Below are 17,610 nucleotides of genomic sequence, written 5' to 3' on the forward strand. Positions count from 1 at the left end.
CTCAGGTTCTTTCACGGAGTGTCAGCAGTTAAGGCTCACCTATGAGCCTTATATAGCCGCCACTGTGAGACCACTGCAGCACCGCCCACCCACCATAGATTACAGTTGTAACCAGGTGGGCGGGGGCTCGACGGTCCTCCTGTCGGTGCGCTGATGTCAGGCAGACAGGAGGACCACCAACTCATAATTAGACCCTTAATCTTCTTTTAGCACAGACCTAACCAACCTCATTGTCCCTTATGTACTAAAATCATCCACCTTTATGTTGCTGGGTGACCTTATTCACCTACTTGATGATGGGCTTGACCCCTTAACACATGCTGTAGTCCAAGGCATGGCTACATATGGCCTTCCTTTGCTCTCACTACATCTGACTCATAAAGCCAGACACGTATTAGACCTGAATTTCTCATATATTACCAGTTCTCTTCCTAACAAATAATTTACATTAACCTGGATGGATCACTAGGCGGTGCCTTTTACCTTTTTTTTAATGGGGCCTGCTACTGAACTCCACATGCACCCCATAACAATCAATCAATCAATCAGGGGGCTTGTAAAGCGCGCTACTCACCCGTGAGGGTCTTAAGGTGCTGGGGAGGAGGGGTGCGCCTCCAGGTCAGTCGAATAGCCAGGTCTTGAGGCACTTCCTGAAGGTGTGCAGAGTGGGGGAGCGTCTGATGTTGACTGGGAGCTCGTTCCAGGTCTTTGCTGCGACGTAGGAGAAGGCTCTTCCGCCTGCTCTCGTTCTGCGGATGCGTGGTGTCTCTGCCAGGGCGAGGTCGGCGGAGCAGAGGTTCCTTTTGGGTATGTGGAAGGAGTCTCTTTTTTTGAGGTATTTGGGTCCGATGTGGAGGGATTTGTTGGCGTGGGTGAGTAGATTGAAGGTCACTCTCTTCTCGATGGGGCACCAGTGGAGGTCTTGTAGATGCTGGGTCATGTGCTCATGTTGTGGGGTTCCGAGGACGAATCTGGCTGCAGTGTTCTGTATGGTTTGGAGCTTGTGAAGCAGGGTTTTTTTTTTTATTCTGGCTTAGAGGACATTGCCATAATCCAGTCTGCTGGTTATGAGTGCGTGGGTGGCGGTCTTTCTGTATTCGGGGGAGATCCACTTGAAAGTCTTTTAGAGGATGCAGAGGAAGTTGAAACAGGTGGAGGTGACGGCGTTGATCTGGTGGGTCAAAGTGAAGGCAGAGTCTAGGATGATGGCGAGGTTCTGCTCCTGGTCTGTCGGGTGGGTGGGTGTCCAAGGGCAGGGGGCCCACCAGGAGCTGTCCCACATGGTGGGGGAGGGTCCGAGGAGAAGGACCTCTGTCTTCTCAGAGTTCAGTTTTAAGCAGCGGTTGCTTATCCAGGCTGCAACATCTTTAATTCCTTCTTGGAAGCTGAGTCTGGTGTCTCCTGGGTTTTTCGTGCGAGAGAGGATGAGCTAGGTGTCGTCGGTGTAGGAAACTATGCTTAACCCATGCTGTCTGTCGATGGCGGCGAGGGGAGCCATGTAGATGTTGAAGAGCGTGGGGCTGAGTGAGGATCCTTGGGGTACTCCGCAGTTGATCTCAGTAGGTTCGGAGAGCAAGGGAGGGAGTCTGATCCTTGTGGTTCTGCCAGAGAGAATGGAGCTGATCCAGTCGAGGGCTGTTCTCCACAGAGGTAATTCTCCTTCCCTTCCTCAATAGTTTAACGCCAGGACGCCTTCTTCTGGGCAGTAGTGCACTCTGTCAACTCACATAATAGTAAAGGATATATTGCAATATCTCATTCATTGGAACGGTTGTCGCTGGAGAAACAGTCTTGGGAGCCTGTTTTCTAGATTCACTCCACCACAAGTGATGAAAATGTTTCATTGCAGTTTTTTCCCTCAAAACCAGCCCTGAGACAGGGCTTTGAGGAGGGGGCACTCTCAGGTATTGGAAACTTTATTTTGTGGTCAATACATGAGACCCACAATTAAAATCTTATCCTTAACTGAATCCTTCCAGGTTATATCACAGAGTGGTTCACAAATAAGTTTAAGTGTTGTGGACTTCTGGTAATTCTTAACTGAGGGAAGGACCTGGCACCTTTCGTGTTCTTCTTCTCAGGAACACACAGGACACGGTGGTGATAATCCAAGGTACCTTTATTAGTCATACAAGATCTGCTTACAGCATGCTGCTCCCGCGACCTCCCACCTCGAGGTCCTATCCCAGAATGTCCCCTGGTCCCCTCCCATGACCGGATGTGGTGTCCGGTGTCCCCTGTCCCCCACCCTGTGCCCCAGGTTCCTAGTGCCATTGTCCAAGGCACGACATCTCCCCCCTTGTTGTGAACAAACATTTTCTTTCCATTTTTTTTTTTTTTTGGTCTGTAGCTCGTGACGGTGAGAGAGAGAGAGAGAGAGAGAGAGATAGAGAGAGAGAGAGAGAGAGAGAGAGAGAGAGAGAGAGAGAGAGAGAGAGAAATGTCTACCCTTCTGACATGTAGCTGTCCACAACCTCTATCTCTTTACATCTCCTCAAACAGTCTTCTCGTCTTTTTGCATTCCCTTCTTGGTCGCTGTTCTCTGATGTCAGTTGGTGATTCTGCTTGTGGTGTGTCTTCCTTCAGTTCTTGCTTTGGTATCTCTTCTTCTTTTGTCTTCGATTCCCTGAAATGGGAGCAGTTCCGCGTGATGTGGTATTGGCAGGCTGATGCCGTGACCATTGCCCCTTTGACTTCTGCCACCTTAAATGGATCTTTTGAGAAGGCCCTGTCCAACTTTTTCACTTGTCTCTGTTTCACTAGCACAGTGTCTCCTTCTTTTATTTTTGTGTTTGTTGCATGTCTTCTCTGGTCAGCGTATGCTTTCATCTTCGCTTTCTGTTCCTTGTCTCTTGCCGCAATGTCCTTTTGTTCCGTTTTCTCCACTTCCTTTATTTGTGGCAGTCTCGTTCTGCTTGAGCGCCCTAGTACCAGTTCTGCAGGGCATCTCCTCGTGGAGCTGTGAGGGGTGTTGCGATAGTCTCTTAGTACTTGACATAGGGCCTGCCCAGTTGATATTTGCGTCAGTTTCGCCCTCTGTATCGCCTTCTTGATGGTTCCCATGAACCGTTCTGCCATGCTGTTTGCCTGTGGCCACAGCGGTGTTATTCTTCTGTGATTTACTCCCAGGTATGCCATGAACTTCTTGAATTCCTCGCCTGAGAATGGCGGGCCATTGTCTGTTTTTAGTGTCTAGGGTGAGCCCCATGCTGCGAATACATCATCCAGCACTGGCAGTGTTGCGTTGGCCGATGTTGATACTACTGGTGTCACTATTGGGAACCTTGAGTATTCATCTATGATTTCTAGCAGGCAACTTCCTGTTTCCAGGGGGCCAAAAAAATCTGCTGCCAGCTCTGTCCACACCGCCTTTGGTAGTTGGGACTTTTGCAGCGGTTCTGGCTTTGGTGAGGGCCCTGTTATTTGACAAATGAGAGAGCGCATCATCATTTCTTCCACCATGTTGTCTAGTCCCAGAAACCACACTTTTTTCCGCAACATTTTTTTTGTTGCTACAATTCCTCTGTGTGATTCATGGGCCAGTTCCACTGTTCTTCTTCTCAGTGTCCGAGGCATTACTATCCGAGTGCCTCTCATTATTATCCCATTTCCGCACTCCGATAGTTCCTCACTTATCCTTTTGAATGCTAGCAGTTCTTCTTTTTCTACCCCTCTTTCCATACACGTATGGTGAGGTAAAAGTGATGTGCAGGGTCCGGCACCGTCTTGAAGTTCTTTTTGAACATGCAGTCTAATTTATTATTAGCAGGAATGTATTTACACAGTTGTGAATTACAACAGCATCTTTTGTATATGCCCTCCGATAGTAAGCATTAGAATAATATTTGGTACATTTTCATATGTTCTGTTGATGCACATTCTTGGCTGTAGGTGTGGCCCATGTGATTTAGGGCCTTATTATAACTTCAGCCGTCTGACCGCCAAAGGACCACTTCTGCGACTGCTAGGAGACCGCTGTCCCTGTGGCCTTCCGACCACTGTATTATAAGTTTCCTGAGGGGCCGGCAGTATGGCTGTGGTGGTCTTGGGGCGGTGGGCAATGAATTTCTATAAATATCAATGCCTGTGTGTAGGTAAAATGCCCATTGCAGGAGTCTGACCCACATGTGGGCAGTCCCTGTAATGGCTACATGGTCCAAAGCACTTACCTGTATCTCGCCGAAGATGTGGTCGTATTCCTCAGGGTGAAGATGCTCCTGTCAAGGGGGCACCTGAAGAAAGAGAGCCACATCGAAATCTGCTGGAAAGAACTGAAAAGGGGTAAGTATGCACTCCAAATCCTTTGGTAGCTGTTTTCCTTTCTGCAAGGTTGTGTAGTTTGTTGCCTCTCTCCTTTTGTATCTGAAAGTAGAGCAATAGTATAAATACATACAATATTGTAAAGTTTGTAGTTTGTTACTTACATATAAAATAATGCAACTACTTATATTTTGTATAATTACATGTATGTTCTGTTTGAATGCTTCACACTGTTTTGCAGCTTTTCCGCTGTTGGGGGTGTGTCAATGTCAAACGGGCTTTCTTTTGAGTTGAATTTTAAAAAAAAATGTGTGTTTCATTTTAAATGTTAATTTGTTGATAGTTTGTAGAGTTTGCATCCTTCTGGTAAGAATGTTGTAGGACCATCCCCCTGGCACTCCCAGGTACCTGATGTATGGTGGCTCAGTTGGAAGGGTTTAAGAAATCCCAAGAGTGTGACCGTCAAAGCAAGGACCTTCTACAGACCGGCCGCAGTGCAGGTGACGAGCGTGGTAGTGTTCTTCTATCATTTTTCTTTGCCCAACTCTGGAGTCGCTCTGTTAGTGCCCTTTGCATAGCATTGTGTATTTTCTCCTGCTGATCAGTTAGGGAGGACTATTTGGATTATTATGCTTGTACACGAGGACAAGCAAGGGGCACGAGGGAAGAGAACTGCATCTGTTGGTGTTTGATCTGCTTTGGGCTATTGTACACTAGTTCCTTGGAGGAACGGCTTTGCATGTGTAGCTTGTGCTTAGGTGGGGTAGTGCTGCCTCTGCGGCTCACTCATGGGGATGAGGAAAGCTCACACCGCCAAGGTACCTTCGCCGCCCCCTCCACTGAGAGTCAAAACCATTGAAGAACCCGAACTTTTTCAGTGGTGTCTAAAAACTTGAGCTGCCGGAAAGACGGCTATCACTCTCTAGTGACAGTCTCCCCCATCCTTTATCTGGTTATCCCATGTCCTCAGAGGACCCAAGGAGAGATGAAGGGACTTGTCCCCGAGTGATTGGGGAGCAGAAGGGGAGAGGGTGTTGAAGGGAAGCCATGGGGGGTCCCTGGAAACTAGAACGTGGTCATCGGAGGGGGCTACAGTAGCCCCAGCTCCTGGCTCATTCTCCACATGTCCCATAAGTCCAAGTTATAAACAGAGGAGAAGGGGGTGCATGCAGTATCTGAGAGCTTCGGGACCTTCGAGTCTCCCCATCCAACTCTAATTTATTGTGATCTGCAGAAAAGGCCCCCTCCAGTAAGGAACTAATCTCAGAGCTCAGGCCGTTCTGAAAGCAAAACTTGAACCAATGTCTAGGTAAAGTGACATTGAGAATAGAATGTCTGTTTTGGTTCACATCAATGGTGGGAGGGACTTGCAGGTAAGGTAGCACACTCCCCCAGCCAGTGGTCTCCACAGCTCTTGCCAGGGGGGATAGTACCACCACTCCCAGGGTACGTCTGCAATTACAGTAGGTCTTACCAGGCCACAAAAGGATCATTTGGGCTCCTCCTACATGTCTGTGACTCCTTCTGTCACAACACTCCCACGTCTCAAGTTGCCTCTACAACAGAGAGTACCCATAGAACAACAGCCTCACCCCAGGGACACATTGAATTTACTCCCAAAAGCCACCCCATATGTTGTGGTTCTGCGGAAAATCCCACCTTGATCAAACTATGCACCTGAGCCCCTACAGGAGTTAAAAAATAAAGTGGCGCGTTGGCTGCATCTGCATGCCCACGTAAACGTGGGGATTGAAGACTCAATTCCTATGGTTCGTTGAGTTAGCTGGGTGGTTGCAGATTACAAAAACTAGGCTGCATTACCCCTCCACAGGTTTCCTGACTCACAGGGCATCATATCTCTCCCCCTGGGGTTCTTTTTGTAAACCAAAGAAGGATTATCGTACCAGTCTGCCCCTTGGTTGGTAACACAGAGCTATTATGGTAGCACCAGTCAGTTCATCTAGCATCCGCCATTGCAGAACCTTCCGAATCGATTTGCTCCCTTGAGTAGTCTTGAGATGTGTGACAGACTGGGAGCTACTGTTCTTCCCTTTACACCCTCTGTATGCTACCTCATCAGTAGTCCCCTCCGAGTCCATTAAGCCCCGCTCTCCAACTGCCAAGTCCATCACCTCCACAATAGTCAGCTTAGCCACATTTTCAAGGGGCATAAAAGTTATTGTCCTGGAATATTTCAGGGCTCTAAGACAAGTTTCCCGACCCAAATTGGGTGGAGTTTGATAAAAACTTTTCAGATCATCTGTTTGCAGGAAACTTAGGAAGCGAAGAATGTCTTTTTTATAGAAGGCTGCAAGACTTACTTTACCCCAGCAGTGCCCTCAGCGGCAGGGGGTACACAGACAAAATATCGAGTTTTAAATATCGATATACCAAAATATCGAAGTTTAAATATTGATATACAAAAATATCGAAGGTAAGTAATATCGACAGTCTAAATATCGATATTGGTATGATATCAGTAATATCGAAGTTGTAAATATCGATGTTAACAATATCGAAATTAATAACTTTGATGTTACTAATATCAATTTTTAAATAAATTTAGTGTATATTATATTGTATTTATTATGTTTTATTATTTATTTTTAATGTAATTTAATTAAATATTGTCTTTTACTACTGTAGCGGGTTGTGGGTTTATAGGGGAATAGGGTGGGAAGTAATTTAATTATGTTAAATTAATTATTAATTAGTAGGAATTATTAATTAATTAATTGAGAATTAATTTTTAATTATTTTTAATTAGTTGATTAATTGATAAATATGTTCTGTAGCGGGTTATGGGGGAATAGGGTGGGAAGTAATTTAATAATAATTAATTAATTGATATATGTTTGTACATATTTTAATTAATAATTAATTGGTAATTAATTTCTATTAAATAGTTATTAATTATTATAATTTTCTACATATTTATAATTATTAATTAGTTGGTAATTAATTATTATTAATTATTTTATTACATTAATTATAGTAATTTTTTTATATATTATTTATTGTTATTCTTAATTAATTAATTGGGCAAAATAATATTAATTATTAAATTAAATTAATTACAGCAAATGTGCTAATATATTTACTTTATTGTTATTGTTAATTAATAATTAATTGGTAATTAAATAATATTAATTAATTTTGGGTACAGGGGTATTTTTAGGGTTCAGGGTCAGTTTTCAGTTCATGGGTAGAGGGGTATTTTTAGGGTTCAGGGTCAGTTTTCAGTTCATGGGTAAAATGGTATTTTTAGGGTTCAGGGTCAGTTTTCAGTTTTTGGGTAAAGGGGTATTTTTAGGGTTCAGGGTCAGTTTTCAGTTCATGGGTAAAGGGGTATTTTTAGGGTTCAGGGTCAGTTTTCAGTTTTTGGGTAAAGGGGTATTTTTAGGGTTTAGGGTCAGTTTTCAGTTTTTGGGTAAAGGGGTATTTTTAGGGTTCAGGGTCAGTTTTCAGTTTTTGGGTAAAGGGGTATTTTTAGGGTTTAGGGTCAGTTTGGGGTTTTTGGGGTACAGGGATATTTTTAGGTTTCAGGGTCAGTTTTGGGTTTTTGGGTAAAGGGGTATTTTTAGGGTTCAGGGTCAGTTTTGGGTTTTTGGGGTACAGTCGTACAGGGTAAAAATAAAATAAATTTAAATTAAATCAATTAAATGAAATTAAAAAATATAAAATTACATTAAATTATTAAGTTTTTAATTTATTTTAAATGTATATGTATTAGTTTTAAATTTTTAATTATGTTTTAATATTTTTATTTAATATTTGTAACATTATATGTATTTTATAATTATTTTTACATTATTATTAATACATTTAAAAAAACGATATTTTTAATTTCGATATTTTTGTACTACGATATTATTTTTTCGATATTTTTGTACTTACCTTGTTAGGGATAGGATTCCTATATTTTTGACTTCGATATTTTTGTTCCGATATTTTTGTATTTCGATATTTTTGATTTCGATATTTTGACAGACATTCGCGGCAGGCAGAGCAAGCAGGGTTTGATTACTTTTGTGGCAGTGGAGTTGAGCTGGCATCTTGTGGATCTGATGTGGGATATGAGGACAATGCTTGCGGGGGGCAATGTTAGCTGTTCTGGGCTCCCCCTATCCTGTTGCTGAACTTTTACAATGCCAGAGGTGGGTCTGATGGGGAGTTTCTAGCATACAACACTGAAGCTCAACCCTAAAGTCGAAGGTGAGCCATGGGGTGGGGGTGGAACTGGTGCTGACAAACTTAGCAGGGGGTTTTAACTGCCCCATATGTGATTGCCCTTTAATGATAATAATCAGCCAGTTGATCTTAGCATCAAATAGCACTCCTAAATAGGAAAAGGTTGAGACTTTGTCTGGGATATTGTCGCGAACCATAAAGGTCATGGATCTAGTCCAACATGAACCAACTACCACGACATAGGATTTGGTGAAATTTACACCCAGGTTCAGGCTACACATGAAAGTGGAGCAGGAGAGAGCTGAGCTTGTGAAAACCACTGGGACCACTGTTAGCTTTGCCTGTAAGTTGGGTTTCTAGTCCCTTCAAGTCCTGATTAGACTAATGCAATTCTAGTGGCTAAAAACAAATTCGTACATCCAGGGCCGGCGCTAGGCATGGGCAGTGTGTGCAGCTGCCCCGGGCCTCGCGCTCGGCTGCAAGACAGGGGGCCACCACCGCTTCACTGTGAAAGGCCACACTTTCACAGATTGCCCATCTGCTCCTGCTGGGCCCCCTCCCCGCACAATCACAATACAATACACATACAAGTCTGGAGTCGACCTTGTTGATCACGGCGGGTTGGCATTCCTGGTGGTGCAGGGGTGGGGGGAAGGCAGAGCAGCCAGCCAGCATCACAGTGCCAGGGGCGGAGCAGCACCTCTGTTAAGTACGGCCATTCCCTGTCTGCATTTTGTTCCAGGTGACAGAAGGCCCCTTTTGTTTCCAGGACCAGCCGGACTCAGGTAAGGGAGGTGGGTGAGGGGAGGAGGGAGCAGCCAGATCAACTGGCTTTTGTTAACTTAATGTATGTAAAACTGCCAGTGCTAGGGCAGTGTTTTACGAATTGACTCACAGCTTCAAAGGCCCAGTGAAGGGGGCCCCCTTCCCCTGTGCCTCTATGCACCATAGAAAGCTGCAAGGTACAGGTGTGGGGGCCCCCTTTCTCTGGGCCTCTAAGCACTATAAAAAGCTGCAAGGTCCAGGTGTGGGGGCCCCTTTCCCTGGGCCTTGTAGCCACTTTATTTGTTCTCCAGTGAAATGAATCCAAAAAATAAAAACAGTTGCTGGAAAGGTCATCTTTTTTTCTGACATTTTTCTCTTCCAACCTGCAGCATTGGGATGGAGAGAAATAAAAGGTTCAAAATGTAAGTTTCTCCCAGTGGGGCAGTATGGTGTTCAGTGAGGGAGAGGATGTGGCACTATGGTAAGAGCTGCCAAATTTGGAACTGGGGAACCAGGTTCAGCCTTCATGACCAGTCCACCAGACCACTCTCCTAAGAGAGCACATTTAGTAGGCCCCGAAAGACTTTGGAAAAAGGGTGTCTGAGCACCAGCAGGTGGACCATAGCGGTGGCAAGTGTGGGTTAAACTTGAAGGCCTGTCCATTACAACCCTTATTGAAGCTCAACTTGAGTCTTTTGGGCAGGCCTTCGAAGCAGCACACCCTAGTGACTGTCATTGAGGTCATAGGACCCTTGAGCAGGAAGGCTCTAGGGTGGTTCGACCTATGAGATCGCACTGAGTGCTGACTTCGGGTATTTTGCCGTTTTTCCTTGTTTTGCCCGTAATTTGTGCTTGTCTATTTCTGCCGTCTGCTCGCGTATTTTGCCGTTTTTATTTGTTTTGCCCTAAATTTGTGCCTGTTAATTTCTTTGTATCCCCTGTGCCGTGTCCAGTTTCCTTCCTGATTGGCCGCCTACCTCGCCGCCCTCCGCTCTCGCTTCCCGCCACCGACATTGGCCCCGCCCCTTTTTCTCTTCTGTTCCCTCCCCGCTCCCGCCTCCCAGCTGCTCCGCCCACCCGCGCACTTCGCCTTAAATGGCGACCGTGCGGACGTGCAGCGGTCACGCGCAGCGGGCGCGCCGATTGTGCGCCGAAGGCGCGCCAAAGGTAAGCCCGTCTACGCCCGTCCGCGACCGGATCGCGACCAGCGCCAGGACCCCTGGCCCACGAAGACCCCGACCGACCCGCCTGACGTACTCCGCCGCCACCCTCACCGCTCTCAACACCGGCCGACTCCCAGAATGCCATCAAGCCTCTCCACGACGTACCCACGGACCCTTCAGCTGCCACGCCTGCAAGTTCACCTGCATCCGGACCTGCCTCGCACCAGCACCCACCAAGCCGAACACCAGCAGAACCCACCTCAAGTGCATCCTGCTCAACACCCGCTCCATCCACAGACATGCCATCGAACTCTGGAACCTCCTCGACACCACAGCTCCAGACGTTGCCTTCCTCACGGAGACCTGGATGAACGCCTCTTCAGCTCCCGACATCGCCATCGCCATCCCAGAGGGCTACAAGATCGTCCGGAGGGACCGAAACGCCAACCAGATGGGAGGAGGCATCGCCATCATCCACAGGAGCACCATCCGTCTCACGACCAGCACCGACAACTCCCTGACCACCGCCGAACACCTGCATTTCCAGATCCACACCAACCCGAACACCACCCTCAGAGGCACCCTGATCTACCGACCCCCTGGACCACGCACACAATTCAGCGAGGACATCGCCGACTTCGTCAGCCCACATGCCCTCCCCTCCGCTGACTACATCCTCCTGGGAGACCTCAACTTCCATCTGGAGAACAACAACGACCGCAACACCAGCACCCTGCTCGACAACCTCACCAACCTGGGACTCAAGCAACTGGTGTCCACCCCCACCCACCTCGCCGGACACACACTCGACGCTGTCTTCTCATCCAGCAAGGACATCAACTTCAGCCACACCACAGAGCTTCAATGGACGGACCACAGCTGCGTCCACTTCACCTTCAAGAAAACAACGACCCACCACCACCAGCAACAGACCGCCCGCAGAAGCTGGAACAAGATCACAGCAGACCAGCTCGCCACCTCCCTGAGCCAGCACCCTCCTGCCAGCTCAGCGAACCCCAGCCAGGCCGCCGACAATCTCACGAAGTGGATCAGCAACTGCGCGGACGAACTCGCCCCACTGAGGACCCCGCCCAGCAGACCCGGCAGCAAGAAAGCCCCATGGTTCACCGACGAACTCAAGAGCTCCAAGAAGAACTGCCGAGCCCTCGAGAAAGTCTGGAGAAGGGAACCGACACCGGACAACAGGACCTCCTTCAAACTTGCCACCCGGAAACACCACCAGCTGATCCGCGCCGCCAAGAAAACAGCATTCAAGGACCGGTTGGACAACAACGCACACAACTGCAAGGAACTCTTCAACATCGTCAAAGAGCTTTCCAACCCCAGCGCAGGAAACAACGACATCACCCCATCGCAAGACCTCTGCAACTCCCTGGCTTCATACTTCCACAACAAGATCGCGGACATACACAACAGCTTCAACAACCAACCAACGCACACCATGACCGAACAACCACCCCCCACCACCACCCTCCGCGCCTGGACCCCGATCAGCACCGAAGACACCATCCGCACGATGAACTCCATCCACTCCGGATCACCGACCGACCCCTGCCCTCACCACGTCTTCAACAAAGCCGACGCTGTCATCGCACCCCACCTGCGAGACATCATCAACACATCCCTCGACACCACCATCTTCCCCGAGAGCTGGAAACACGCCGAACTCAGCGCCCTACTCAAGAAACCAACATTGGACCCCACCGACCTCAAGAATTACCGCCCCATCTCGCTCCTCCCGTTTCCAGCCAAAGTCATCGAGAAGACCGTCAACAAGCAGATGGCCGCTTTCCTCGAGACGAACGGATCCCTCGACCCCTCACAGTCCGGCTTCCGAGCCAACCACAGCACCGAGACCGCCCTCATCGCCGCCACCGACGACATCCGAGCCCTGATGGACAATGGAGAAACAGCGGCCCTCATCCTCCTAGACCTCTCCGCGGCATTCGACACGGTCTGCCACCGCACCCTAGTACGGCGCCTCAGCAACGTCGGAATCCAGGACAAGGCGCTGGAGTGGATCACCTCCTTCCTCGACGGGAGAACACAGAGAGTCCGCCTACCACCGTACAAGTCAGAGGCCACCGAAGTCATCTGCGGCGTCCCCCAAGGATCATCTCTGAGCCCCACCCTCTTCAACGTCTACATGAGCCCCCTCGCGGCCATCGTACGCAAACACAACCTCAGCATAATCTCCTACGCCGACGACACCCAGCTGATCCTCTCCCTGACCAACGACCCCGCCGCCGCCAGAGCCAACCTGCACGAAGGGATGAAAGAGGTAGCCGAGTGGATGACGACCAGCCGCCTGAAACTGAACTCGGACAAGACGGAGGTCCTCATCCTGGGCTCCTCTCCCTCCGCCTGGGACGACTCCTGGTGGCCTCCCGCCCTGGGCACCGCACCCAAACCGACAGACCATGCACGCAACCTGGGCTTCATCCTGGACTCCTCCCTCTCCATGACCAGGCAAGTCAACAACGTCTCCTCGGCATGCTTCAACATCCTACGCATGCTACGGAAGATCTTCTGGTGGATCCCCACCGAGACCAGGAAGACCGTCACCCAGGCCCTCGTCACCAGCCGACTGGACTACGGCAACGCCCTCTACGCCGGGACCACCGCCAAGCTCCAGAAGAGACTCCAGCGGATCCAGAACGCCTCAGCCAGACTCATCCTCGACATCCCACGAACCAGCCACATCTCCGGACATCTGCGAGACCTTCACTGGCTCCCCGTCAACAAAAGAATCACCTTCCGCCTCCTCACCCACGCACACAAAGCCCTACACGACCAAGGCCCGAGCTACCTCAACAGCCGAGTCAACTTCTACGCTCCCAAACGCCACCTCCGATCAGCCAACCACGCCCTCGCCGCCGTCCCCCGCATCCGAAGAGCGACTACAGGAGGAAGGTCCTTCTCCCACCTGGCCGCCAAGACCTGGAACTCCCTCCCGACCGACCTGCGCCTGACCCAAGACCACCTCTCCTTCAGGAAGAAGCTGAAGACCTGGCTGTTCGAGCAGTAGCGGCTCCCCCCCCCCCAGCACCTTGAGACCCCACGGGTATGTAGCGCGCTTTATAAGTGTCACTGATTGATTGATTGATTGGGGGAGTCATGTTTGCGAGTATATTATGTTTCTTAAAGCACTTGTTGCCTCCTTCCTGGCCTCCAACAATTATGGCCACAATAAAATTGTCATGAATACTCCGATGATTAATGTTCTTCCTAGAGAGAGATGGAGTTTTGTCAAGTGGAAGTTTTGACTTCTTTAAAAGGTAGCGCAGAGGGTTAATGTGCTGCAAAGAACATGTACCATGCAGATCACTAAATCCACATAATTTAAATAGGCCAATGGGTTACTGCTTTTGTCAAAGAGGTGCTATTGTTACTTGCAGTTTATAAGTCAAAATCCTAACAACGAACAATGAGCTATTAACTGTCATAAGAGTTGCATGCAAACTACAAGGTATAATTTACAGCGTTATGGTTTTTCCCCAGTCTTTGATTATCCCAATGTTGCAAAAAGGGTTAATTTGACATAAATCAATTCTAGTTATTAAATAGAACCCTGAACCATGGTATTACATTCTAAATTCAGAGTTTGTGTTTTTCCAGATCAATCACTAATACACCATACTGCCTACTAGTATGATTGTAATGTGACTCCTAGTCCTTTGTCTTATGTAACATTACCTATTGTGATTTACACACGTAGGATTGATTGTCTCCATGTAATGTGTGATATAAAGTTCCCTGACACCCTACACTGGTATCAGCGGCTCTGTAAATCAAATTAAATGTATCTGATAGAGAGTGTGGTTATGGAGACTTGAGTGGCACTGTTAAAGGGTGGTAGTGAGGGAATCCATGGCAGAGTCATTGAGGGTCACCAACATTGTCGCACAGGGCTCCACTAGCGCTAAAGGCGGCCACTTCTACTGAGAGGATTTATGTTAAAACAAATTAAGAAGTATTAATGTCATCCTAAGGTAGCAAAATAATGGCACAGAAAGATAAGGTAGCCTTTTCAAATTTGCAATTATTTCCATGGTGTGAGAGATTTTCTCTTGTGTCATTTTATATTTTGAATGATCCCTCCCCTCATTACCTCAACAGGATCTCCCCCCTTTATGAGGCAGAACTGGAAATTGAATCTTGCACTCATCTGGAAACAATCAGTTAACGAGGAGTAAATAATATACATTTTTGTGAGAACTGCACCTAGCTTTTCCATCCAATGTGACAAATGTAATCCATTTAATACAGTTTTAAAATATATGGACTTTTTTTATATGTATATTTATCTTTTTGTCCATGTTACTGGTATCCACGTTAGGTCTCTTCGGGATGCCGAATAAGATCAATTGTGCTGAGATGTCAATTTCAGTGATGTCGCTTCTTGTGATGTTACCAAGGGCGGCTCCTCCACTCGGGCGGAGGAGCGTCGCCCTACTGCTTTCTCACAGTGCGAGAAGCAGAAACACAAAATTCTAAAACTCCCATTTTATGTTTCTGCTTGTCGCACTGCAAGAAAGCAGAAGTGTTTGGTTGGGGGTGGGCGGGTCTGCTTTAGGGCAGGGGAGGAGTCCCTTGCCCACTGCTAAGGGCGCAGACTGTTTGAGGGCCGACCAAACCAGTCATGGGCACTGCACCCTACATGGAGAAAAAGGCCTCCCCATAGGCGCCTGGCTGGTCGGCGTATCGACCAATCACAATGCTTCCATTGCAGCCTTGTGATTGGCTTAGGGAAAGGAGGCTGCCTGCTTCCTGTTCCTACCAGAGGCAGGAAAGCAGGAGAGCAGGTCAGGAGCTGAGACGACTACGAGACCTGGGAAGGTAAGTTTATTTATTTTTTTAATTACCGCCCGCGCCGAACCCCTACGAGACCCCCCACCCGTGTATAATGCCGCCCGCGACTGGATGTTACATAGAAATTAGGGGGGCCTCACATCTTCCCTTTCGCCCGGGGCCTCAGAAGTTCTAGGACCGGCCCTGCGTACATCGACATGTCCAGATCCCGCAATGCACTCCCACTGTTTTAGTTCACGCTGAATTCAGAAACAGGTTCCCTGCTGGCACAGTCTCTCTAAGCCCCCTGTTCTGTTGGATGAAAGTCTGGACCAGGAAGGGCCTTAAGCTTAACAGACAGATCCTCTCGGATTGTTTGTCCTTGGATGGCACATGTAAAATCTCTTCGTTAGCACCTCAAGGCAGACATTTCTGCTTTCGGCAGAGCGGATGCATACCTGACCCTGGATCTACTGTGCATAAAAGAATTGTATTTCATCATTCACGGCAACATCATCGGGGCACACTTCTTTAAATCTTTCTTTGTCTGTCTTTAGAAATTATAAATTGCAATAAATGCTACTCAAAGTAATTGCTGTAGTAACTTGAAAAACACAGCATTTTCTGAAGTCTGACCCTGGCTCAGTTCTTCCTATTAATTTTGTGATTTGCTTCCTTGTCATAACTCTCCACACATACCTCCCGTTGCAGCACAAAGACGCGAAACACGGGCTTTGCTGGGGGTGGAAGGCTAAGGCGCCCTCATAGGATTCGAACACGTAACCTGAATATACCACTTCGTTAAAGATGAGAACATTCAGCTCACTGAGCTATCCTTCTGACTACGGACAGCCATGCTCCTAAGTACATGAGAGGTGACGAGGGCAATGTATAAAACTCACAACAAACAAATACCCGCAATCCAATGAATGGTTTAAAACAGAACATTTCTCAATAACTGCTTACCCATCTCTTCTCAACGTGTCCTCAGTTGGTGGCACCCAGGCTCAAAAGCGTGAGCTACAGTCATTCACAGAGACGACACTGTGTTGGCACCCGACCCACTGATGAGTCCCTTTGGCTGTGCCCTCCCCCGCCACACACAGACCCATCACATGTACTCGAAAACCCTCCCACCCCGCCACTGCCCAGCTGCCCCCTCATGTCTAAAGTAGTCACCCTCTCAGTCACTATAAAGGGCCCTGTCCTGTGTGGGTCGGTAATCCTGCTTCCCGTTGAAAACTCCCGTTTTTGGACGGTACTGGACTACAACTGGCCCTGTATTTCTGTACACATGTCTACATGCTTAAAGCATGTGGAAGTATGATCGGAAAACACTCAGAAAACGGCGCAGCGACCCCGATTTCGCCACGTTTCAGATGTGATAGCTCGTAAGGTAAGGCCCAGGGCCTGGTAGAAAGAAGCAAGGTGGTACTGCCCGGTATCGGTAATTCCACGTGAGGTACCACCGTGCATAGAGCCGGGAACCTCTCGCCAGGGAGCCCTTAGTGGAGAGGTATTTAAGGGCTGTGCGCACATGACTTGAACGTGGGGCAGTCGTGGGACCTGTTCGTGGAAGGGACCCGCATGTGCAGGGGCAGCAATCCGCTTCCTGAGCTCAGAGACTGTAGTCTCCGCTCAAGGTCTGGTTAAATGACATTTTTTCCGAGTCTTTAATTAGAAGCTTCTTTTTTCCGGATGCAAATCAAATGGCGAGTCTGGCGCCGGCAGCGCCAAGGAGCTCCTGCGCCCTTGAACCAGGTACGATCGGGCACGGAGATACCGACTCCGCAGCCGACAGCGGCCTGAGAGAGACGCGTCCTGCTCTCTGGCTGAGGCCTCGCAGTGAGAGCAGGGAGGGGTCTCCAAGGTAAGGTGGAGGCGGCCAGCAAGGGCGTCTGGGCAGAGGGACCAGCCCTCGTCTGGAAGCTAATACCCAAGAGGAATTTGCGCGTCTACCACCCGCCCTCTATTTTTGACAAATTCGAATATACTTAATATGTGGGCGTACTTATGACAGAGACGGACACACCATTTATTCTTCATGATGACAGCAGCAAGTGTGGCCACGCACCAGTAATGCCGTGTGCGTGTTGCTTTGGCCTGGCTTCACCTTGAGAGGTGTCGGTGGTGTCTGAGCGAGCCATGGTCGTGACTTGGCATAGCCACATCAGGGCCACCAGATGTCCCCCGCCCCCCAATGCCCAAACCCGCAAAGAATACACAAACACAGAATTAGGTTTGGGAAAAAATTGCTGCAGGTTTATTACATACAACATATGTAATGATGGTGGGTTAACTTACGAGCGATCCAGGGCAGGCCGCATTCTCGCCACCTGCCCGCCTGTTGAGCCAAACAGCACAGTGGCGAACCACCCAACTGCTGCATAATTAAAATAAATATACTGACACGCCCATT

General features: G+C 48.3%; 1 protein-coding gene across 1 annotated transcript in view; it reads right to left on the bottom strand.

Annotated features, from left to right (window-relative positions):
• Nucleotides 1–2,484: 2,484 nt before the first annotated feature.
• The window catches only part of LOC147702164 (uncharacterized), a 41,974-nt gene continuing 26,848 nt past the window's right edge, over nucleotides 2,485–17,610 (bottom strand). The window contains exon 2 of the mRNA XM_086929404.1: nucleotides 2,485–3,158. Within this exon, the coding sequence (XP_086785530.1) occupies nucleotides 2,485–3,158 (674 nt within the window). The remainder of the gene's footprint in view (nucleotides 3,159–17,610) is intronic.

The sequence above is a fragment of the Lissotriton vulgaris genome, chromosome 7, assembly GCF_964263255.1.
Source record: "Lissotriton vulgaris chromosome 7, aLisVul1.2, whole genome shotgun sequence".
Classification (NCBI taxonomy): domain Eukaryota; kingdom Metazoa; phylum Chordata; class Amphibia; order Caudata; family Salamandridae; genus Lissotriton; species Lissotriton vulgaris.